Source organism: Salmo trutta, chromosome 16 (genome assembly GCF_901001165.1).
Source record: "Salmo trutta chromosome 16, fSalTru1.1, whole genome shotgun sequence".
Lineage (NCBI taxonomy): Eukaryota > Metazoa > Chordata > Actinopteri > Salmoniformes > Salmonidae > Salmo > Salmo trutta.
In genome coordinates, this window is record NC_042972.1 from 12,060,581 (window position 1) to 12,086,923 (window position 26,343).

General features: G+C 42.9%; 1 protein-coding gene across 3 annotated transcripts in view; it reads left to right on the forward strand.

The window, feature by feature from the left end:
• cdh22 (cadherin 22) overlaps window positions 1-26,343 on the forward strand; it is a 260,866-nt gene that overhangs the window by 195,427 nt on the left and 39,096 nt on the right. For all 3 annotated transcript variants that reach the window (XM_029693024.1, XM_029693025.1, XM_029693026.1), the window contains one exon: window positions 5,503-5,624. In XM_029693024.1, the coding sequence (XP_029548884.1) occupies window positions 5,503-5,624 (122 nt within the window). The remainder of the gene's footprint in view (window positions 1-5,502; window positions 5,625-26,343) is intronic.

Consider the following 26,343-nt stretch of genomic DNA (forward strand, 5'->3'; position numbering starts at 1 on the left):
ATGTGGCATGGTGGTTCTGTGGTATGGTGGTTCTGTGGTATGGTGGTTCTGTGGTATGGTGGTTATGTGGTATGGTGGTTCTGTGGCATGGTGGTTCTGTGACATTGTTATGTGGTATGGTGGTTCTGTGGTATGGTGGTTATGTGGCATGGTGGTTCTGTGGTATGGTGGTTCTGTGGCATGGTGGTTCTGTGGTATGGTGGTTCTGTGACATTGTTATGTGGCATGGTGGTTCTGTGGTATGGTGGTTATGTGGTATGGTGGTTCTGTGACATTGTTATGTGGTATGGTGGTTATGTGGTATGGTGGTTATGTGGTATGGTGGTTCTGTGGCATGGTGGTTCTGTGGTATGGTGGTTCTGTGACATTGTTATGTGGTTCGGTGGTATGGTGGTTCTGTGGCATTGTTATGTGGTATGGTGGTTCTGTGGCATTGTTATGTGGTATGGTGGTTCTGTGGTATGGTGGTTCTGTGACATTGTTATGTGGTTCGGTGGTTATGTGGCATGGTGGTTCTGTGGTATGGTGGTTCTGTGGCATGGTGGTTCTGTGACATTGTTATGTGGTATGGTGGTTCTGTGGTATGGTGGTTATGTGGTATGGTGGTTTTGTGGTATGGTGGTTATGTGGTATGGTGGTTCTGTGACATTGTTATGTGGTATGGTGGTTATGTGGTATGGTGGTTATGTGGTATGGTGGTTATGTGGTATAGTGGTTCTGTGACATTGTTATGTGGCATGGTGGTTATGTGGTATGGTGGTTATGTGGTATAGTGGTTCTGTGACATTGTTATGTGGCATGGTGGTTCTGTGACATTGTTATGTGGTTCGGTGGTTATGTGGCATGGTGGTATGGTGGTTATGTGGTATGGTGGTTATGTGGTATGGTGGTTATGTGGTATGGTGGTTCTGTGGCATTGTTATGTGGTATGGTGGTTATGTGGTATGGTGGTTCTGTGGTATGGTGGTTATGTGGTATGGTGGTTTGGTGGTTATGTGGTATGGTGGTTATGTGGTATGGTGGTTATGTGGTATGGTGGTTATGTGGTATGGTGGTTCTGTGACATTGTTATGTGGTTTGGTGGTATGGTGGTTCTGTGGCATGGTGGTCACGGGCTTCCTTTCCAGACTCTCTGAAGAAGACTCTCAGTATAATGTTATTTCAGCAAGAAATCTGCTATCAAGATTTTTAACATCTGCTGAGCAGCCACCAGATGTACAGCGTGTCAATAATCTGTTGAAATCCACATGTCTCTGATATTTCTTCAAGACAAATTTAGAACAGATCAGCTCACCAGTGAGGCAAATAAAAACAGTCTGCTGAAAACGACGGAGGATCCCCCCACTGAGGTTTAAAGTGACCAATGACCCAGTTTCCCAATGTTCCTCAGTTTCCCAATGATTCCAGTTTCCCAATGATTCCAGTTTCCCAATGTTCCTCAGTTTCCCAATGATTCCAGTTTCCCAATGATTCCAGTTTCCCAATGTTCCTCAGTTTCCCAATGTTCCTCAGTTTCCCAATGTTCCTCAGTTTCCCAATGATTCCAGTTTCCCAATGTTCCTCAGTTTCCCAATGTTCCTCAGTTTCCCAATGTTCCTCAGTTTCCCAATGATTCCAGTTTCCCAATGTTCCTCAGTTTCCCAATGTTCCTCAGTTTCCCAATGATTCCAGTTTCCCAATGTTCCTCAGTTTCCCAATGATTCCAGTTTCCCAATGTTCCTCAGTTTCCCAATGATTCCAGTTTCCCAATGTTCCTCAGTTTCCCAATGATTCCAGTTTCCCAATGTTCCTCAGTTTCCCAATGATTCCAGTTTCCCAATGTTCCTCAGTTTCCCAATGTTCCTCAGTTTCCCAATGTTCCTCAGTTTCCCAATGTTCCTCAGTTTCCCAATGTTCCTCAGTTTCCCAATGTTCCTCAGTTTCCCAATGTTCCTCAGTTTCCCAATGATTCCAGTTTCCCAATGTTCCTCAGTTTCCCAATGATTCCAGTTTCCCAATGATTCCAGTTTCCCAATGTTCCTCAGTTTCCCAATGTGCCCAATTTCAGCTTTTCTTTTTTGTTCGTGGGATTGAAATGTAATGCGCACTGATTATTGCCATTCTCCTATCTGCTCTGTAGGTCCACTGTGGAGGGCTGAATTAAGGTAGATAAGACTGTGAGAGCACATCCATTTATATTCTTGCTGCTCAGGCAAAAACCACTCAATTAAAATATAGCATTGATGTGAGGATTATGCTATTAGTGGAGTGAGTATTCTCATCAGCACTACTACCACTGCAATGAAAAGCAAGTGATAGCTAGGAAATGTGTGCAGTAGGATGGCATGGGCTATCTGGGGTATCTGGGCTATCTGGGACATCTGGGCTATATGGGGTCCCTGGGTATATGGGCTATATGGGGTATATGCTATATGGGGAATCTGGGCTATATGGACTATATGGGGTATCTGGGGAACCTGGGTAATCTTGGCTACATGGGGCGTCTGGGCTATATGTGGCGTTTGGGCAATATGAGGTACTTTGACAGTCTGGGCTATATGGGGCGTCTGGGCTATATGGGGCGTCTTGGCTATATGGGGTAATATAATAATATAATAATATAATATTACACTCTGGTGTACGTGGGCTATATGGGGTATCTGGTCTATATGGGGTATCTGGGCTATATGGGGCATCTGGGCTATATGGGGTATCTGGGCTATCTGGGGTACCTGGGCAGTCTGGGCTATATGGGGCGTCTGGGCTATATGGGGTGTCTTGGCTATATGGGGTACCTGGGCTATATGGGGTACCTGGGCTATATGGGGTACCTGGGCTATATGGGGTACCTGGGCTATCTGGGGTACCTGGTCTATATGGAGTATCTTGGCTATCTGGGGTACCTGGGCTATCTGGAGTACCTGGGCTATATGGAGTATCTTGGCTATCTGGGGTACCTGGGCTATCTGGAGTATCTGGGCTATCTGGAGTATCTGGGCTATCTGGGGTACCTGGGCTATCTGGGGTACCTGGGCTATCTGGGGTACCTGGGGTACCTGGGCTATATGGAGTATCTTGGCTATCTGGGGTACCTGGGCTATCTGGGCTATCTGGGGTACCTGGGGTACCTGGGCTATATGGAGTATCTTGGCTATCTGGGGTACCTGGGCTATCTGGGGTACCTGGGCTATATGGAGTATCTTGGCTATCTGGGGTACCTGGTCTATATGGAGTCGCTAGGCAATATGGAGTATCTGGGGTATCTGGGCTATCTGGGGTACCTGGGATATATGGAGTATATTGGCTATCTGGGGTACCTGGGCTATCTGGGGTACCTGGGCTATCTGGGGTACCTGGGCTATATGGAGTATATTGGCTATCTGGGGTACCTGGGCTATATGCAGTGGTGGTTCTAGACCATTTCAACTGGGGGGGCCAAGCTGGGGCCAGTTGTACTGTTAGAGGGGCCAGTTACATTAGACGTTATTGTTGTCATATCGTTTTCTTCACTGCATTGCCGGCATTAGCAGGCAAAAGATCATGTTTATAATCATTAGTGTTCCGCGTTGCCACTGTCTAATAACGGATATAAAAAAAGAACGATAGCAAAAATTTGTTGTGTAAAAATTATTTTGTACTCCACATTTAGGGGGGCCACAAGGGGGTCCAAAATTGATGTCACAGGGGCACTACCCCCCCCCCCCCCCAGAACCGCCCCTGGCTATATGGAGTATCTTGGCTATCTGGGGTACCTGGGCTATATGGAGTATCTTGGCTATCTGGTGTACCTGGACTATCTGGGGTACCTGGGCTATATAGGGTATCTGGCCTATATGGGGTACCTGGGCTATATGGGGCGTCTGGGCTATATGGGGCGTCTGGGCTATATGGGGTACCTGGGAAATATATGGGGTATCTGGTCTATTTGGGGTATCTGAGCTATTCTGGGATACATGGGGTATCTGGTCTATATGGAGTACCTGGGCTATATGGGGTACCTGGGCTTTTTGGGGTACCTGGGCTATCTGGGCTATATGGGGTACCTGGGCTATATTGAGTACCTGGTCTATATGGAGTATCTTGGCTATCTGGGGTACATGGGCAATATGGAGTACCTGGGCAATATGGAGTATCTTGGCTATCTGGGGTACCTGGGATATCTGGGGTACCTGGTCTATATGGAGTATCTGGTCTATATGGAGTATCTGGTCTATATGGAGTATCTGGTCTATATGGAGTATCTTGGCTATCTGAGGTACCTGGGATATCTGGGGTACCTAGTCTATATGGAGTATCTGGGCTAACACTGACTGAAGACTGCAGTTTAGACCATGTTGAAATCTTATGGTGTATTTTTCCAGCCACATCACTGTTTATTGTTTACCAAAACAGTGGCGCGTTTTGTGGTTGTTTGAACTGCAGTTTGTCCCTTTAATGGAACGCATTTTGTGTTATGGATTTGAAACTGTAAATGGCTGACAATTAAAGAGGCATCGCTAAATGGGGACTGTACACACTCTTACATATGTAGATATGTTAGAACATAATTACATCCTGTAGATACCGAGATTGAACATGAGATTGCAGTGATGACTCACTTTCAACTGGAATTGACTCACGTTCGAAGCACCCCACTGTAAATGGTTCAGAAGCAAAATGGAAACTCGTCAAACATAATCAAATAATTAGGTGTTGGAATTAAAATGCAACGAGAAGTCGGAGTGCCGAACCCACAGTCTTGTAATTAGGGTAGTAGGGCTAATTTGAAGTGGATTTTGATTGCGCTAATTATGTAATCGTCTCCCCTCCCTCATTTCGATGTAGTCTTTTAAGAAGTTTGCGGGAGAATAGGGGTGTGCACTCATTGCTTTGTTAATCTTTTAACAAGGGCGTGATCAAAATAATTTTAAGTGCATTAATTCATATTTCAATGATTAAGTCAGGCCCCTGGTGTACTCTAATCATTAAACTTGTAATTTTTTATTTATTCATTATTTGATAGCTGGAGCTCTGATATGAAAATGGGCTCGCTCATTTGTGTTAGCCCTGACTTGTGTCAGAAAAGTGTTATCCTGGTAATGGAGGTAATTTCAGGACACATTAAAAGCTGTCATCACTTAGTGAAAATGCACGAGCTGACTGATGGCTTCATTGGGTATATGTTGTCTTTCGTACAGTCTTCCGTTGAACACAACAATCAAACCGTATGTCATCACTCAACCGTGTGTTTATAAGAGGATGCACTACACAATATTATAACCTTCTGTTTTCTCAGAACTCAGTCAGCTTTGTACCTCAGAAAGCTATACTGTAGATATGATGTACAGTTTTGTTTGGTAGCAAATATTTATTTAACTCACTTTCTTTGCAATTATAGACATTGGCAGTTCTGACCGTAGCAATGTCAAGTTAATTTTGTCAGTACAATAGAGTACTGTTGTAGTACACATTAGAACAGTACAAAATCACTATTGTGTAAAATATTCAATACTAACACTGTAAATAAATCTGTTCTCTTTGTAGATAATGTATCCCAGATATCCCATTCGTCAGTGAGCATTCGTATCCTGGACGTGAACGATAACCCTCCTGAACTGGCCAGACCTTACGAGGCGTCCATCTGTGAGGACGCTAAGCCGGGTCAGGTAAGTGCAAATTCTAAAGTAATGCATTATTACCATGTAACTAATGTGTTACAACATAATTACTACAGCTTAATAATGGGTTTCCCAAACATGGTCCTGGGGGCCCCACCTGGGTGCACGTTTTGGTTTTTGCCCTAGCATGACACAGCTGATTCAAATAGCATGCTAATCATCAAGCTTTGATTATTTGAGTCAGTGGTGTAGTGCTAGGGCAAAAAACTAAATGTGCACCCGGGAGGGTGGGGGTGGGGGGAGGACGAGTTTGGGATACCCTGTCTTAATGGACTACAAAGTGCTTGCTGTATGAATGCTGTGTGTGAATGAAGTTGCTAGTATTTCCTGTCATAAGCATAATCATTATTTTTAGTAGATGAACAAATATATTACCATGACTCAACCACAACTCTGAGTACAACAGCAAGAGGGGATGAATAAAACAAATCCCATTGAGGAACTGACTTCATTGAAAATATTTTGTACTCATTTGGGATTTGTAAGGTGTACATCCAGAAATGTAATGTAATTTAACATCACGACCTAGGACTTCAATATCACCGTTGTGAAACAGCCCATGGTTGCATTGTGCTACATCCAGTTTTGTTTTAGGAACTATGCAGCGCCAACAATGCATCTCCTCATTTCAACTATCTCTGCTGTTTTAAATCTGAAATGTTGTTTTCAAAACTGTGTGCAAAACGTAAATCCCTGGGGCCTTGCTATAAACTAGTAGACCGTTGGATGCTTGCCACCTAAGAGTGGTCGGCAATAAGTTTGTGTTGGTTGTAGGGCACAGCCAATCATTTTCCCTCTTTGTCAGAATTGTTTCATTATCGCCTAGTTTCTCGTTTGGACCTTTTTCAATTGGACAGCATGATCTATTTGACACTTTGTTCCAAAGGCAATTTATAAATGCTGTTTTGGGCACGGGAAGCAGCTTGCCAAACTATTCTCACGCCAATACTTGAGTTATCAGTTATAAAAGGAAGATATATTTGTGTGCTCTGCATTTGTGTTTTCTTGACTGAAGAGGTAACAAAGAGCTGAATGTTTTGAAAATAAAAAGCATTGTATTTGGGACAAATAATTCGCTAAACCCCAATAAAATATTTGAGCAAGTTGAGGAGGCTAAACTGCTTGGAGTAACCCTGGATTGTAAACTGTCATGGTCAAAACCTATTTATGCAACAGTAGCTAAAATGGGGAGAAGTCTGCCCATAATAAAGTGATGCTCTGCCTTCTTAACAATCAACAAGAAAGGTCCTACAGGCCCTAGTTTTGTCACACCTGGACTATTGTCCAGCCGTGTGGTCAGGTGCCTCAAAGAGAGACCTTAAATGTACACGGACAGCTAACATTAATATGTCAGTCTCTCCTGGCTCAGAGTAGAGGAGAGATTGACTTCATCACTACTTGTATTTGTGAGAATTATTGACATATTGAATGCACCGAGGTGTCTGCTTAAACTGCAAGCGCACAACTCAGACACCCATGCATACCCTGCAAGACATGCCACCAGATGTCTCGTCACAGTCCCGAACAGACTATGGCAGGTGCACAGTACTACACAGAGCCATGACTACATGGAACTCTATTCCACATCAAGTTACTCATGCAAGCAGTAAAATCACACTGTGTGGAACGACTGATAATATACACACACGTACACATGGATTTTGTGTTGTCGATATATGGTGCTGTAGTAGATTAGTGGCCTGTGGGCATCTACATAATGTGCTGTGAAATCTGAGGGGAAATGTAATGTGATGTTCGGGCGGCAGCGTAGCCTAGTGGTTAGAGTGTTGGCCTAGTAACTGAAAGGTTGCAAGTTTGAATCCCCGAGCTGACAAGGTACAAATCTGTTGTTCTGCCCCTGAACAAGACAGTTAACCCACTGTTCCTAGGCTGTCATTGAAAATAAGAATTTGTTCTTAACTGACTTGCCTTGTCACACCCTGACCATAGAGAGCTCTTGGTTCTCTATGGTGTTGTAGGTCAGGGTGTGACTAAGGGGTGTTCTAGTCTTTTCATTTCTATGTTGGTGCTCTTGGTATGCTTCCCAATTAGAGGCAGCTGATGTTCGTTGTCTCTAATTGGGGATCGTACTTAAGTTCTCCATTGTTCCCACCTGGGTTGTGGGATATTGTTTTGTGTTAATGTGTTGAGCACTATGACTTCACGTTCGTTGTATGTTTATTTTCTTCTTAGTTTCACTTTAATAAAATATGTGAAACTCAAATCTCGCTGCGCCTTGGTCCGACCTTTTCTACGAGCGTGACATGACTAGTTAAATAAAGGTAAAAAAAATATATAAAAAAATTGTACAGTGCATGCGGAAAGTATTCAGACCTCTTGACTTTTTCCACAATTTGTGACGTTACAGCCTTATTCTAAAATTGATTAAATATAAAAAAATCCTAATCAATCTACACACAATACTCCATAATGACAAAGCAAAAACAGGTTTTTAGAAAATGTAGCAAATGTATTAAAATAAAATAAATTACTTATTTACATAAGCATTCAGACCTTATAAGGTCCCACAGTTGACAGTGCATGTCAGAGTCTAAACCAAGCCATGAGATCGAAGGAAATGTCCATACAGCTCCAAGACAGGATTGTGTCGAGGCACAGATCTGGGGGAATGGTACCAAAACAAATCTGCAACATTGAAAGTCCCCAAGAAGACAGTGGCCGCCATCATTCTTAAATGGAAGAAGTTTGGAACCACCAAGACTCTTCCTAGAGCAGACCGCCCGGCCAAACTGAGCAATCGGGGGAGTAGGACCTTGGTCAGGGAGGTGACCAAGAACCTGATGATCACGCTGACAGAGCTCCAGAGAACCTCTGTGGAGATGGGAGAACCTTCCAGAAGGACAACCATCTCTGCAGCTCTCCACATATCAGGCCTTTATGGTAGTGTGGCCAGACAAAAGCCACTCCTCAGTAAAATGGACATGACAGCCCGCTTGGAGTTTGCCAAAAGGCACCTAAAGGACTCTGAGATCATGAGAACCAAGATTCTTTGGTCTGATGAAACTGAGATTGAAATCTTTGGCCTGAATGCCAAGTGGTGGTGGCAGCATCATGCTGTGGGGATGTTTTTCAGCGGCAGGAACTGAGAGACAAGTCAGGATCGAGGAAAAGATGAATGGAGCAATGTACAGAGAGATCCTTGATGAAACCCTGCTCCAGAGCACTCAGGACCTCAGACTGGGGCGAAGGTTCACCTTCCAACAGGACAACAACCCTAAGCACACAGCTGTAACATAAAATGTGAAATAGTCAGAATGCACTGTATTAATTGCCTTCATTTTGCTGGACCTCAGGAAGCATCCATAATACATACAAAGACAAAGGTGGGATTGAATCAGTTGGGTGAATATGTCAATTTAGATCAATATTATGCCATTTAGCAGACAATTTTATGCAAAGCGACTTACAGTGAGTGCATACATTTTCATAATGGCGGCCCAAGTATAAAATACATGTACTATATCAGTTTTCAATATAATGTACAAAAAATATGAATTGAGTTACTCCTTTTGGAGGATGGATTAGAGGAGTATGTTATTTTGATTCGTTGCCGTCATGCGATTTGATATCCTTCATCTGTTCCATTTAGCAATTTTTTTACCAGCTGTGTTGATATTTACTACGTAATATTCAACAGCCGATTTAGTGGGGAGATTACACAATATCATTGAAGTTGGCCAGAAATGAATGCATAATCTAAAGGCCATGATCTTAGAACAGTTGGTGGCAGATTGAAGAGAATAGACAGAATATACACGTATAAATATAGCGATAATCCATCTATCCGGAGCCCTGATTCTCAACTACCATTAAAAATGGACAGGGTCATTAAGGTATTTTATTTTCCATTCAGTCAACAGGCCCCGGGGCTCAGCTGGAGCCAATTACGCTGAGCGGAGCAAAGGAATAATTAAAAGACTGGGAATGTGTCCAAAATGTAACCCTCCTCCCTATATTGTCCACTACTTCTGACCAGGGCCTTATGTGACCTAGTGAAAGGTAGTGCACTATATAGGGTGCCATTTGGGATGTCTTTAAAGCGGGGCCTCCTTGCTGGAAGCTACATGTGTAATGAGGCCTAGGCCTCCCCTCCTCTTGATCTGCAGACTTTTTTTAAATGCTCATCGCCCTCTGTGTTCGCCACGTTTCGCAAGAACATTGTGTGGTCTGATCTCTCTCCATCTCGCTCCTTCCTCACTCCCTCCTCCATCTGCGAGCCAACATTAACCTTCAACACATAATCACAGGGACGACCGTTAGTCTTGTGGTTGAGATTCCCCGACAGTGAGGAGGTTCTTTCACACGTCCATTTAGATTGCACATTGACATTTGGAAATATTTTTCATTCGACTTAAATATTAAATTTTTCATGTAAGCAATAGCAATAAAATGGATTTCTATTTATGTTGGATGCACATTTTAAGCAATAAGGCCAGAGGGAGTGCGTTATATGGCAAATATACCACGGCTAAGGGCTGAGTGCTAGGACACAGCCCTTTGCCATGATATATTGGCAATATATCACAAACCCCTGATGTGCCTTTGACCTCTGGGAGATTAAACGAAAATGTTGTTATCTTTAGGTCAGAGGGTTTCTCGTGTTCATTCTCTGCCTTGGCAAAACTACAGATTTGCTGCACTCTATGTTGTTTTCCAGGAATGTAGGTTTTTCTCTGTGTTTTTCCCCCAATTTTGCTGCACCCTAAAATTTGACAATTTGTGTGAACAGTTCTTAGATGCTAAGTTTCTCTCATTCTTAGTCCTGGTGTATGAAGTTGAAGTGTACTTTGTACTTTTGCATGGTGTTTCTTCATTGATTGGTAATTGACAAGTCCACTCCTGAAAGGGAGAATGAATCAATTAGAGGTCGACCAATTAATTAGGGCCGATTTCAAGTTTTCATAACAATCGGTAATCGGTATTTTTGGACACCGATTTTCTGATCTTTTTTTTTTTTTTTTTTTATACACCTTTATTTAACTAGGCAAGTCAGTTAAGACACATTCTTATTTTCGATGACGGCCTAGGAACGGTGGGTTAACTGCCTTGTTCAGGGGCAGAACGACAGATTTTTACATTGTCAGCTCGGGGATTCGTTTTTGCAACCTTCCGGTTAGTAGTCCAACGCTCTAACCACCTGCCTTACATTGCACTCTACGAAGAGCCTGCGTGGCAGGCTGACTACCTGTTACGCGAGGGCAGCAAGAAGCCAAGGTAAGTTGCTAGCTAGCATTAAACTTATCTTATAAAAAAATCAATCTTAACATAATCACTAGTTAACTACACATGGTTGATGATATTACTAGTTTATCTAGCATGTCCTGCGTAGCATATAATCGATGCGGTGCCTGTTAATTTCTCATTGAATCAGATCCTACTTTGACAAGCGCATTTGCGAAAAAGCACTGTCGTTGCACCAATGTACCTAACCATAATCATCAATGCCATTCTTTAAAATCAATACACAAGTATATATTTTTAAACCTGCATATTTTGTTAATATTGCCTGCTAACATGAATTTCTTATAACTAGGGAAATTGTGTCACTTCTCTTGCGTTCCGTGCAAACAGTCAGGGTACAGTGGGGGGGAAAAGTATTTGATCCCCTGCTGATTTTGTATGTTTGCCCACTTACAAAGAAACGATCAGTCTATAATTTTAATAGTAGGTTTATTTGAACAGTGAGAGACAGAATAACAACAAAAAAATCCATAAAAACGCATGTCAAAAATGTTATAAAATGATTTGCATTTTAATGAGGGAAATAAAACATGACTTAGTACTTGGTGGCAAAACCCTTGTTGGCAAACACAAAGGTCAGACGTTTCTTGTAGTTGGCCACCAGGTTTGCACACATCTCAGGAGGGATTTTGTCCCACTCCTCTTTGCAGATCTTCTCCAAGTGATTAAGGTTTCGAGGCTGACGTTTGGCAACTCTAACCTTCAGCTCCCTCCACAGATTTTCTATGGGATTAAGGTCTGGAGACTGGCTAGGCCACTCCAGGACCTTAATGTGCTTCTTCTTGAACCACTCCTTTGTTGCCTTGGCCGTGTGTTTTGGGTCATTGTCATGCTGGAATACCCATCCACGACCCATTTTCAATGCCCTGGCTGAGGGAATGAGGTTCTCACCCAAGATTTGACGGTACATGGCCCCGTCCATCGTCTCTTTGATGCGGTGAAGTTGTCCTGTCCCCTTAGCAGAAAAACCCCCCCAAAGCATAATGTTTCCACCTCCATGTTTGACGGTGGAGATGGTGTTCTTGGGGTTCTAGGCAGCATTCCTCTTCCTCCAAACACAGCGAGTTGAGTTGATGCCAAAGAGCTCCATTTTGGTCTCATCTGACCACAACACTTTCACCAGTTGTCATCTGAGTCATTCAGATGTTCATTGGCAAACTTCAGACATGCATGTATATGTATTCTTGAGCAGGGGGACCTTGCGGGCGTTGCAGGATTTCAGTCCTTCACGGCGTACTGTGTTACCAATTGTTTTCTTGGTGACTATGGTCCCAGCTGCCTTGAGATCATTGACAAGATCCTCCCGTGTAGTTCTGGGCTGATTCCTCACCATTCTCATGACCATTGCAACTCCACGAGGTGAGATCTTGCATGGAGCCCCAGGCCGAGGGATATTGACAGTTATTTTGTGTTTCTTCCATTTGCGAATAATCGCACCAAATGTTGGCTCCCTTTAAGAGTGTGCTCCTAATCTCAGCTCGTTACCTGTAATAAAGACACCTGGGAGCCAGACATCTTTCTGATTGAGAGGGGGTCAAATACTTATTTCCCTCATTAAAATGCAAATCAATTTATAACATTTTTGACATGCGTTTTTCTGGATATTTTTGTTGTTATTCTGTCTCTCACTGTTCAAATAAACCTACCATTAAAATTATAGACTTATCCTTTCTTTGTAAGTGGGCAAACGTACAAAATCAGCAGGGGATCAAATACTTCTTTCCCCACTGTATATGCAGCAGTTTGGGCCGCCTGGCTCATTGCGAACTGTGTGAAGTCCATTTATTCCTAACAAAGGCCGTAATTAATTATGACATAACATTAATTATGACATAACAATGTAACAGCAATATTTAGACTTATGGATGCCATCCGTTAGATAAAATACGGAACGGTTCCGTATTTCACTGAAAGAATAAACGTTTTGTTTTCTAAATGATAGTTTCCGGATTCGACCATTTTAATGACCAAAGGCTCGTATTTCTGTGTGTTATTATGTTATAATTAAGTCTATGATTTGATAGAGCAGTCTGACTGAGCGATGGTAGGCACAAGCAGGCTCGTAAGCATTCATTCAAACAGCACTTTCGTGCGTTTGCCAGCAACTATTCGCAATGCTTCAAGCATTGTGCTGTTTATGACTTCAAGCCTATCAACTCCTGACATTAGGCTGATGTAACCGATGTGAAATGGCTAGCTAGTTAGCGGGGTGCGCGCTAATAGCGTTTCAAATGTCACTCGCTCTGAGACTTGGAGTAGTTGTTCCCCTTGCTCTGCATGGGTAACGCTGCTTCGAGGGTGGCTGTTGTCGATGTGTTCCTGGTTCGATCCCAGGTAGGAGCGAGGAGAGGGACGGAAGCTATACTGTTACACTGGCAATACTAAAGTGCCTATAAGAACATCCAATAGTCAAAGGTATATGAAATACAAATTGTATAGAGAGAAATAGTCCTATAATTCCTATAATAACTACAATCTAAAACTTCTTACCTGGGAATATTGAAGACTCATGTTAAAAGGAACCACCCGCTTTCATATGTTCTCATGTTCTGAGCAAGGAACTTAAATGTTAGCATTTTTTACATGGCACATATTGCACTTTTACTTTCTTCTCCAACACTTTGTTTTTGCATTATTTAAACCAAATTGAACATGTTAAGTATTTATTTGAGGCTAAATTGATTTTATTGATGTATTATATTAAGTTAAAATAAGTTGTCACGTCCTGACCAGTATAAGGGGTTATTGGTTATTGTAGTTTGGTCAGAACGTGGCAGGGGTATTTGTTTTATGTGGTTCGGGGTTTATGGGATATGTATTTATGTAAGAGGGTTGTTTGATTTATGTGTTCCGGGGTTTTTGGGTAATGTTATTGTTTTGTATTTCTATGGTTTTCTATGTTGTGTATTTCTTTGTGTTGGCCTGGTATGGCTCTCAATCAGGAACAGCTGTACATCGTTGTTGCTGATTGAGAGTCATACTTAGGTAGCCCTGTTTCACCTGTCCCTTTGTGGGAAGTTGTTGTTGCATAGCTGTTTGTGTAGCCTGCAATACTGTTCGTTCGATCGTTTTCTTGTTTTGTTTCGTTTGTGTTCAAATAAAGTCACTATGAGCACTCAACCCGCTGCGCCTTGCTCCACTACGTACGACGACCGTTACATAAGTGTTCATTCAGTATTGTTGTAATTGTCATTATTACAAATAAATAAAAAGAAATTGGCAGATTAATCGGTATCGACTTTTTTGGCCCGCCAATAATCGGTATCGGTATCGCCGTTGAAAAATCATAATCGGTCGACCTCTAGAATCAATACATCAACCCATTCATGAATTACCAGAATGACAAATTGTATGTACCGTATTGTTGTGAAGAAATAGCTTTTTGTAAGAGGAGGTGTTGAGTAAGGAACAAAACTTTGACAATGGTATCTGACCACATTTTTGGCGGGCTAAAATCAGCTGTACACCAAATGCTAAAATGTAGCTTTCCCAAATAACCACAAAATCCTGGAGATGTGTCTTTAAAGGGAAATGCATGACCCTCTCATAGTTTCCTGAAATAAGTAGACATCATTGAAACAAGGCCTTACAGTATCTTAATCCACCGTAAGGAGCCCTCTCTGCACAGGGTATTTTTTTAATATATTTTTTCACATTTATTTAACCAGGTAGGCCAGTTGAGAACAAGTTCTCATTTACAACTGTGACCTGGCCGAGATAAAGCAAAGCAGTGGGACACAAACAACACAGAGTTACACATGGGATAAACAAACGTACAGTCAATAATACAATAGAAAAGTCTATATACAGTGTGTGCAAATGTAGTAAAATTTGGGAGGTAAGGCAATAAATAGGCCATAGTGGTGAAATAATTACAATTTAACAATTAAACACTGGAGTGATAGATGTGCAGAAGATGAATGTGCAAGTAGAGATACTGGGGTGCAAAGGAGCAAAAAATAAATAACAATATGGGGATGAGGTAGTTGGGTGGGCTATTTACAGATGGGCTGTGTTACGATGGTATTACGTCCGGGTCAAATATATTTTTAGTGTAAAAGGAGCTTGAATTGTGTTACTGTTGCCGCGAATACAATTTATAAGGCGGATAGGTTGGATGGAGCACAGCCTCCTGCATAATTACCTGTGTATTCTTACACCTGGAGTACCAACAAAATATTGTCTATCTGCACTTTGGCCAGGATTCTGTCTGCTCTCCCTTCCCTTTATGTCCTTTAAAAATTGTGTAAGGCCAATGCCAGTATTTATTTCCCCCCCATAGTTCTGCAATACCAGGTTGCAATGTTTGCGCTAACTTTGTAGGTTATTTTCACTTCCAAGCCAGAACCCTGGAGTTTTTAAATAGTTGCTTTTCGACTTTCTTTTCCCTTTCTGTTGTAGTCATGCAGGTCGACAAGGGCATAACACGTCAAAATATGCACTACCCTCCTATATGGAGTCTACACAGTCCAACAAAATGGACGCTTCATTTTCTCGGAACGTCCCCTTTAAACCTAACACACACACCACCATATTTACACAGGAACTCCAGCATTTGTCAACTCAGTATTGTGGCGCATGCAAATCTCATGAGTAGCTTTTCATTAAGTGTGTGCATGGCGTGCCTATCACCTATGCCTTGTCATTGCATGAGCTATGTGGCTCACAATTGGTGGCACCGTGGTGAAAATCAGATTAGCCTTTAACTGAGTTGAGTTTGATCCCATTTGAGGAGTTGGCAACACGTCGTATTTGTTTGTGTTTAAAGGCGAGATAAATCAGGCGAAGAAAGTGGCCCGAGACGTAAATGAAGGACAATATGTTTTGTACATCATGTTCAAAACATCTGTAAGTGACTTTGTTGAGCTTCACAATCAATTTTAGATTCTTGCATATGATTTGGATGTGATAAGCAAAAAATGCTAATATCGGTCCCATGACTTGAATGGGATTTGTGCCACAAATTCTACAACGTTAGCATGTGGAAACAGTGCCAGGGAAACTAAACCAAAGCATTGATTGCTTGTCATACGTTTTCCATAGACTGCTTACAGGGTAAGCAAACCAATATGTCATTTTGTAATTTAGGTGAACTATCCCGTTAAAGTAACTGTCCAGTGTTCCCAAATTTACATGAAATATGACCTGAAATTAATTACAATATGAGTGAAGTAATTTTCCTTCCAATTGTATTTATTTATTAAGTAAATTAAAAAGCATATTTGTGTTGGAATGGTGTGGGTGTATACGGTCATCAAAAATATTAATGTGAGTATACCCCTGATTGGCCAACAAAAAAATCTCTCCAATTTATGCTTTGGCCACAAATACAAGTATAGGATGATTCAACAATATTATTATTTTTTTAACATTTTACCTTTACTTAACTAGGCAAGTCAGTTAAGAACAAATTCTTATTTTCAATGATGGCCTAGGAACAGTTAACAGCTGTCACGGTTGTCATAGGAAGGAGTGGACCAAAGTGCAGCGTGTGTGTCGTTCCACATTTTATTTATACTGTGAAACTATGCAATACATAAACATAAACTAGAGAACAAAACAACAAACCGTGACGCAGAGGTGAAACATACACTACTCAAAAACAATCACCCACAAAACCCAGGAGGACAAACCCCTACTTAAGTATGATCTCCAATTAGAGACAACGAGGACCAGCTGCCTCTAATTGGAGATCATACCAAACAAAACCCCAACATAGAAATACAAAACTAGAACCTAAACATGAAATAGAAAACATAGAAGAAAAAAAACCTGTCACGCCCTGACCTACTCTACCATAGAAAATAACATCTTTCTATGGTCAGGACGTGACAGAATCCCCCCCCCCCCCAAGGTGTGGACTCCGACCGCATCTAGACAACAACAAACCCCCCCCCCCCAAAAAAAAAGGAGTGCAGGGTGGTCCCGCCGGAGGCTCCGGGCTGCAGGCAGTCTCAGGAGGTTCCGGACTGCAGGCAGTCTCATGAGGTTCCGGACTGCAGGCAGTCTCAGGAAGCTCCGGACTGCAGAACGTCTCAGGAAGCTCCGGACTGCAGAATGTCTCAGGAAGCTCCGGACTGGGAACTGTCGCCGGAAGCTCTGGACTGGGAATGCGCACTGGAGGCCTGATGCGTGGGGCTGGCATAGGTGGAACCAGAGTAGTAACACCCACCTCAGCGCGAGTGCGGGGAGCAGGAACAGGACACCCCGGACTGGGCAGGCGCACTGGAGGCCTGATGCGTGGGGCTGGCATAGGTGGCGCCAGACTGGTAACACGCACTTCAGGGCAAGTGCGAGGAGCAGGCACAGGACGTACCAGGCTGGATGGACTCACTGGAGGCCGGGTACATGGGGCAGGCACACGATATACTGGGCCGTGGAGACAAACTGGAGGTCTCGAGCGTATAGCTGGCACAACCCGTCCTGGCTGGACGCTTATTTTCACCCGGCAAACGCGAGGAGCTGGCACAGGACGAACTGGGCTGTGAACACGCACTGGCGACACAGTGCGCAGCGCCGGCGCAGGATATCCTGGACCGAGAAGGCGAACTGGAGACCAGGAGCGCTGAGCTTGCACCACCCTTCCTGGCTGAATGCTCAACCTAGCTCGGCAAATGCGGGGCGCGGGCATAGATCGCACCGGACTGTGAATGCGCACTGGCAACACAGTGCGCATCACCGCATAACACGGTGCTTGCTTCTTCCCTCGCTCCCCACGGTAAGCACGGGGAGTTGGCTCAGGTCTCTAACCTGACTCTGCCAATCTCCCCGTGTGCCCCCCCCCAAAAGAATTTGGGGCTGCCTCTCGCACTTGCCTTGTGGTTGATATAGTGCCTCGTAGTATCGCCGCTCCGCTCTTGCTGCCTCGATTTCTTGTATAATTGCTGGAGTACTGTGGATACCAATATCCCTGTGAGCCTCCCAGGCCCATGATGCCCAGGGTTAAGAACCTACATTGTAAATGAATAATATTACACTGTGTTGTATTACTCCCTCTAAACATGTTCCTCTGATCCCTTGGCCAAAATATGTTTAATCGGTTGTTCAACTACCACCAAGCTACTGCAAAATGCAGTTAAATCACTAGTTGAACTACATGCAGTTCACTAATTCCCAACGCTGGAAGGAATATATGAGTGGTACGTACATTAGGCTACATCACATCGTTGTCTCTTACAATAGTTGTGTTTAGTTCATTAGGATCTCCAGGAGCTGTTCATGCATCAGCTACTCCCCCTGCAGTCCACATAAGGTTTCTTCAGAATTTACATATTTGGATGCTCGTCCGGGATCACCCAGGATTTCAAACCTCTCCATTTCTCTCATAGGCGAGATGTGCTGATTCATTTGGTTATTCAAAATCATTTGAGATCGGAAGAAGGCATCTAAAGCTTTTGTTGCCATTTCTGGTACTATCTTTTGCTACAGGTAATTATTGTGAAGTGACATGTTGAATCATTCAAATCATAGCACAGCCTCCTGAAATCCTCGTGTTCTGGGATTCCTCCACATTTCCACCCCCTCAAAATCTGTCTTCACATTTCTGGATCTACCCCCAAACTACCCCCAAATATACCTCCAAAGCTACCCCCAAAGCTACCCCAAGTCTCAGGCCTCAGTCGATCCTCCTCATCGACCCTGTGGCATTTGACAGACTAGATGCAAATAGACAGATATCATGTAATGCCCTGTAGTGCCAAATAGTGCCGTGTAGTGCCATATATTGCCATGTAGTGCCATATAGTGCAGTGTAGTGCCATATAGTGCCGTGTAGTGCCGCATAGTGCCATATAGTGTCATAAAGTGCCATGTAGTGCCATGTAGTGCCATATAGTGCCGCGTAGTGCCATGTAGTGTCACGTAGTGCCATATAGTGTCATAAAGTGCCATGTAGTGCCACATAGTGCCATATACTGCCGTGTAGTGCCATATAGTGCCATATAGTGCCATGTAGTGCCATGTAGTGCCGCATAGTGCCATGTAGTGCCGCGTAGTGCCAAATAGTGTCATATAGTGCCGCATAGTGCCATATAGTGCCATGTAGTGCCATATAGTGCCGCGTAGTGCCATATAGTGTCATATAGTGCCATGTAGTGCCATATAGTGCCGCATAGTGCCATATAGTGCCGTATAGTGTCATATACAGTAGCACTATATAGTGCCATATACAGTAATGCCATGTAGTGCCGTGTAGTGCCATATAAAGTAGTGCCATATACAGTAGTGCCGTATAGTGCCATATAGTGCAGTGTAGTGCCATATAGTGCCGCATATTGCCATATAGTGTCATGTAGTGCCGCGTAGTGCCGCTTAGTGCCGCATAGAGCCATATAGTGCCATGTAGTGCCATATACAGTAGTCAAATCAAATCAAATGTATTTATAAAGCCCTTCCTTACATCAGCTGATATCTCAAAGTGCTGTACAGAAACCTAGCCTATAACCCCAAACAGCAAGCAATGCAGGTGTAGGAGCATGGTGGCTAGGAACAACTCCCTAGAAAGGCCAGAACCTAGGAAGAAACCTAGAGAGAAACCAGGCTATGAGGGGTGGCCAGTCCTCTTCTGGCTGTGCCGGGTGGAGATTATAACAGAACATGGCCAAGATGTTCAAATGTTCATAGATGACCAGAAGGGTCAAATAGTAATAATCATAGTGGTTGTCGAGGGTGCAACAGGTCAGCACCTCAGGAGTAAATGTCAGTTGGCTTTTCATAGCCGATCATTCAGAGTATCTCTACCGCTCCTGCTGTCTCGTAGTGCCATATAGTGCCAGATAGTGCCATATACAGCAGTGCCATGTAGTGCCGTTTAGTGGCATATAGTGCCATATAGTGCCATATACAGCAGTGCCATATAGTGCCGTGTAGTTCCATATACAGTAGTGCCATATAGTTATATATACAGTAGTGCCATGTAGTGCCCTGTAGTGGCATATAGTGCCGTGTAGTGGCATATAGTGCCGTGTAGTGGCATATAGTGCCGTGTAGTGGCATATAGTGCCGTGTAGTGGCATATAGTGCCGTGTAGTGCCATATAGTGCCGTGTAGTGCCATATAGTGCAGTGTAGTGCCATATAGTGCGGCGTAGTGCCGTGTAGTGCCATATAGTGCAGTGTAGTGCCATGTAGTGCAGTGTAGTGCCGTGTAGTGCAGTGTAGTGCTGTGTAGTGCCATGTAGTGCAGTGTAGTGCTGTGTAGAGCCATATAGTGCCATAAAGTGGCATGTAGTGCCGTGTGTATAGGAAAAGACCAGGTGGAGAGGCACATACTGAGTATTTCCCCGGGTAGAGGAGCCTGTCAACTCAACACAGCACTTCTCATAGCCGAGCCAGTGGGTTGGCGAGACAGATCACCAAGGTTCAGTCCTCCACAGTACTTCTCATAGCCGAGCAAGTGGGTCGAGCCAGATCCTCCACACTACAAGTAAAATGACTAATGCGAGGGCCCTCTGAAACACGCACACACTGGCACATGCTCACGCGTGCATGCCCAAATCCGCAATCACATGCACACACAGATCTGTGCACAGTCACACACATACAGAGACAAATATACACACACACACACACATTTGCATGCACACACACACACATTTGCATGCAAACAGACAATCTGACTACCAGACAGTCAGATTTGCAAGCAAGTCTTTTGTGAGCTGTGTCTGAGATTAAATGAATCATCTTTTTACTCGCAGAAATAACATTAGCAAAAATGTATTGCTGATTAACATGCAAATACAACCTGACAGACAGACAAGCATACAAAGACACTGTCTAGATTCAACAACCTTCAACAATTTGTGTCTCGGAAAAAACTAAAGCAATTTATCTTTGTCTCGCACAAAGACTAATGTTTATTTATTTGACTGTTTTGTTTCATTCCAACTAGGGTTGAATATTTTCCCAATATTTTAAAAATGTTCAATCCCAAGAATAAATCCCTTTTCTCCCGGGTAAACTGGTATTTCCCGCCAAAACCGGAAGTGTCATTCATAAGCTCCTGAGTGGGTCAGCGGTCTAAGACACAGCATCTCAGTGCTAGAGGCGTCACTATAGTCCCTGGTTCGATTCCAGGCTGTATCACAACCGGCCATGATTGGGAGTCCCATAGGCCGGCGCACAATTGGCCCAGCGTTGTCTGGGTTTTGCCGGGGTAGGTCATCATTGTAAATAAGAATTTGTTCTTAACTGACTTGCCTAATTAAATAAAGGTTACATTTAAAATATATATGTATATATTTTTTTTAAAGCCGTATAAGCATATTATGTTTGGATTTGATTAGAGCTTTGATCAAAAATTCAAGCCTGCTCCTACCTGACCCTGATGAGCCATTCATTAAATATATTTTATGAGTCTTACATTAAAGACATTTAATGAGCCCAAGCCCAAAAAAGGCGAAATTATTGTGCTGTTATCAAGTACATACTGTACAGTATATAATATAGGATGCACATTACACATGACAGAAAAACATAAAAGCCCATAGATGTAGCTAGCTATATGCTCACTTGGGTAAATAAATGAAACTAGCTCCAGTAGGCTAATATTTTTGAGTGTGAACTGTATTACTGTACTGTACTGTATTATACTGTATTATATGGACTGGAATTACCATGATAAAGCATTGAGAGAACGTTCTCTTGCAGTACATGTGGACAACAACACTTTGAAATAGAATAGGGCCTATTTATATAAATAGTAGGCTGACACATACAGTTCATTCGGAAAGTATTCAGACCCCTTGACTTTTTCCACATTTTGTTACTTTACAGCCTTATTCTAAAATGTATTAAATAAATAAAAAAATCCTCATCAATCTACACACAATACGCCATAATGCCAAAATAAAAACAGGTTTTTAATTTTTTTTGCAAATGTATTACAAATAAAACACAGAAATACCTTATTTACACAAGTATTCAGACCCTTTGCTATGAGACTTGAAATTGAGCTCAGGTGCATCCTGTTTCCATTGATCATCCTTGAGGTTTCTACAACTTGATTGGAGTCCACCTGTGGTAAATTAAATTGATTGGACATGATTTGGAAAGGCACACACCTGTCTATATAAGGTCCCATAGTAGACAGTGCATGTCAGAGCAAAAACCAAGCCACGAGGTCGAAGGAATTGTCCGTAGAGCTCAGAGACAGGATTGTGTCAAGGCACAGATCTGGGAAAGGGTACAAAAACAGTTCTGTAGCATTGAAGGTCCCCAAGATCCCAGTGGCCTCCATCATTCTTAAATGGAAGAAATTTGGAACCACTAATACTCTTTCTAGAGCTGGCCGCACATCCAAACTGAGCAATTGGGGGAGAAGGCTCTTGGTCAGGGAGGTGACTAAGAACCCGATGGTCACACTGACAGAGCTCCAGAGTTCCTCTGTGGAGATGGGGGAACCTTCCAGAAGGACAACCATCTCTGCAGCACTCCACTAATCAGGCCTTTATGGTAGAGTGTCCAGACGGAAGCCATTCCTCAGTAAAAGGCACATTGAATGCCTGCTTGGAGTCTGCCAAAAGGCACCTAAAGGACTCTCACACCATGAGAAACAAGATTCTCTGGTCTGATGAAACCAAGATTGATCTCTTTGGCCTGAATGCCAAATGTCACATCTGGAGGAAACCTGTTACCATCCCTACGTTGAAGCACGGTGGTGGCAGCATCATGCTGTGGGGATGTTTTTCAGCAGCAGGGACTGGGTCGCTACACGGTCGCCAGGTGTACAGTGTTTCCTCCGACACATTGGTGCGACTGGCTTCAGAGTTAAGTGGGCATTGTGTCAAGAAGCGGTGCGGCTGGGTCGTGTTTTGGAGGATGCACGGCTCTCGACCTTCACCTCTCCCGAGTCCGTACGGGAGTTGCAGAGATGGGACAAGACTGTAACAATTGGATACCATGATATTGGGGAGAAAAAGGTGTGAACAAAAATATATACCAAGCAAATGGGCAGTAACTGCCCATTTGATCGAAAATGTGTTAATGTCATTTTTGCTACAATAAATATATGCTTAATCATGTGACTAGTATCCTACCTCTATTGTGTTTTGGAGAAAATTGGGGTCATGTTAAAAGTAACTGCATAATGTTACTGTGAAACCAAGGTAAATAAAAGCCATTTTTTCTCAGTTCCACACTATGAGCAGTTACTGCCTTTTTGCTTGGTAGGGCAGTATTCTAGTTTAGCTTTTTCTGCATGGGACTCCAAGAGCTAAAGAGCGTTTTTTAAGGAGAGGCCAGCGCAGCACAGGTGTGTGCGTATTGCACAAGAGACAGAGACTATAAATTAGAAGCTTATTATGCATAAGCCATCATTACTTATCTAAATATAAAGCTAATACTGCAATGAAGGTATTTCTTGAAAGAGGTAGGCTAGAACATCTATATATAGGACTATATATCAATCTAGAACAGGATTATCTATTTTGGATGCAATTTGAATGGAGTTGATTGAGAGAGAGCAAGACTGCGAGAGAGAGAGAGAGTGGTCACGCTTTCAATGATTTAAAGCATCAATATTCGACTGATAGGCTTTTTTAAAACTCTGCAGCTGGAATAAAAACAAATAATAATCTTTACAATGAAAAAATAAGGTGACCCTCGAAAGCCAGATAAGGTAAATTAGACGCACATTCGGTCTTTATATTGCTGTAGCTAGGCTATGCTGACAGGCCTACCTGTCAGAAGAAAACAAGTTCCCATGATGAGATGATAAGTCTACATGCATTGTGAACTGCACTCCATACTGAGATGGGCTGTCTGTCCCCACCCTGAGCGTTGATGATTCATCATGCAGAGGCCATAGAGAAGACAGATTTAGACATCAAATATACAGTAATTTAACAGTTTCATTTCACGCTATGCTGTTTCATTAAATCATTTATGATAATTTACCGCTTTCTCGCTGTTACTTATCCCGGGAAAATTGAGTGGTTTTGTGCCGTAAACCCTGGTAAATCTCGGTAACCTGGGTTCCCGCCATTCAATCCTAATTCTAACCTCCCCCTAATGATTACGAACCCCCTTTGTGGCGATTTAAAGATTCATTTATCTTACCTTGATTAATGTTACCCACTTGAAGTTTTGGGAAAGCAGACACCCTGTCCGGACCTTTACCCAGGTTAGCCCAGGAGAAGATGGCCTAGTAAATCTACCCTTCTTTCTTTCCAAGGCTGTCTGAGATTTAAGGGGTCAGACAGGGGACTGTTAGATAGAAATCTAATTAGGTGATTGTGCTTGAGGGAGCTTCTCGCTCTGCTCAATAAACTCCCACACACTCTCGCTCTCTTCTCTCTCTTTTTCTGCCTCCCTCTCTCTCTCTCTCTCTCTCTCTCTCTCTTTCTCACTCTATCTCGCCTTAGAGAGCTCCCTACTGTGGGAGCATTGTCACAGGAATCCACATTCTGGTGATTGTTTTTTGCCCTAGATGCCTGTTATTATGACTAGCAATGCTAAGGCAGTCATCTCTCATCCAACTAGAGGCTCTTGTTTACACTTTGTCATTTGATTCCTTTATGACAGATTAAACAAAAGCGGGCCGAGTTCAAAGAGTCAAGCCGAGAAACAATTTGGCCACCGTTGCTTTTCGTAAACTCGCTGATAATTTTTTCTAAATCTATCGTTTGAACAAAATGTAATGGGATAGGGTTGGTATTTATGTGTGCTGTTGTGCAGGGATAGGGTTGGTATTTATGTGTGCTGTTGTGCAGGGATAGGGTTGGTATTTATGTGTGCTGTTGTGCAGGGATAGGGTTGGTATTTATGTGTGCTGTTGTGCAGGGATAGGGTTGGTATTTATGTGTGCTGTTGTGCAGGGATAGGGTTGGTATTTATGTGTGCTGTTGTGCAGGGATAGGGTTGGTATTTATGTGTAGTGTTGTGCAGGGATAGGGTTGGTATTTATATGTGCTGTTGTGCAGGGATAGGGTTGGTATTTATATGTGCTGTTGTGCAGGGATAGGGCTGGAATTTACATGTGGTGTTGTGCAGGGATAGGGTTGGTATTTATATGTGCTGTTGTGCAGGGATAGGGCTGGTATTTACATGTAGTGTTGTGCAGGGATAGGGTTGGTATTTATATGTGCTGTTGTGCAGGGATAGGGTTGGTATTTACATGTGCTGTTGTGCAGGGATAGGGCTGGTATTTACATGTGGTGTTGAGCAGGGATAGGGTTGGTATTTATATGTGCTGTTGTGCAGGGATAGGGCTGGTATTTACATGTGGTGTTGTGCAGGGATAGGGTTGGTATTTATATGTGCTGTTGTGCAGGGATAGGGTTGGTATTTATGTGTGCTGTTGTGCAGGGATAGGGTTGGTATTTATGTGTGCTGTTGTGCAGGGATAGGGTTGGTATTTATGTGTAGTGTTGTGCAGGGATAGGGTTGGTATTTATATGTGCTGTTGTGCAGGGATAGGGCTGGTATTTATATGTGCTGTTGTGCAGGGATAGGGCTGGTATTTACATGTAGTGTTGTGCAGGGATAGGGCTGGTATTTATATGTGCTGTTGTGCAGGGATAGGGCTGGTATTTACATGTGGTGTTGTGCAGGGATAGGGCTGGTATTTGTGCTGTAGGTGGTAAGCGTCAGTATGCTTTCTGGCTTGTTGTTTATGTGAGTGGAGAGGACATGATGGAAAACGTCTGCATCTTAAACAGAACTTAGCATATTTGTCGCCTTTGAAGGAAAGATGACAGTGAGAGTTTGTCCATAGTTCCTACACAATTTTCCACAGCTCCAAACAAAGGAAAGTAATACAAAAAAATCTGTATTCACACTGTATTGGGTAAAAAAATATATATAAATATATAATATCAAAGTTGCTATATGCTTTTGCATAACATCTTCCCAAATGAAAGCCTGGTGGTTGAGGAGTGATTGTGTCACGACTTCTGCCGAAGTCGATGCCCCTCCTTGTTCGGGTGGTGCTCGGCGGTCGACGTCACCGGTCTTCTAGCCATCATTGATCAGTTTTTCATTTTCCATTGGTTTTGTCTTGTCTTCCTACACACCTGCTTCCAATCCAATTAATTACATGTTGTATATTTAACCCTCTGTTTCCCCTCATGTCCTTGTTGGGGATTGTTTGTGATGTTATGTACGTGTGTATTTTGTATCGGTGTGCGACGGGTTATTTTTCCCCATGTTATTTTGTACATTGGTTTTGGAGTTTGTTTTTTGTTATTAAATACTCCAGTTTAACCAATTTTGTTTCTCCTGCGCCTGACTTCCCTGCCACCTACATACAGGATTATGACAGATTGTAAATGTTCTGAACAATGCTTGTCCATAAATACTCTATAGACCTACTCACTAGTGTAACAAGTTCCCTTCTGCCCACAAAACTCGAACAAAATAATGAATGGCTAGGTCACTGCAGAGCTTAGGGTCTGTTCCATATGTCTATCACTTCAAAGACATGAAATTGTACCTAACAGTATGGCTTT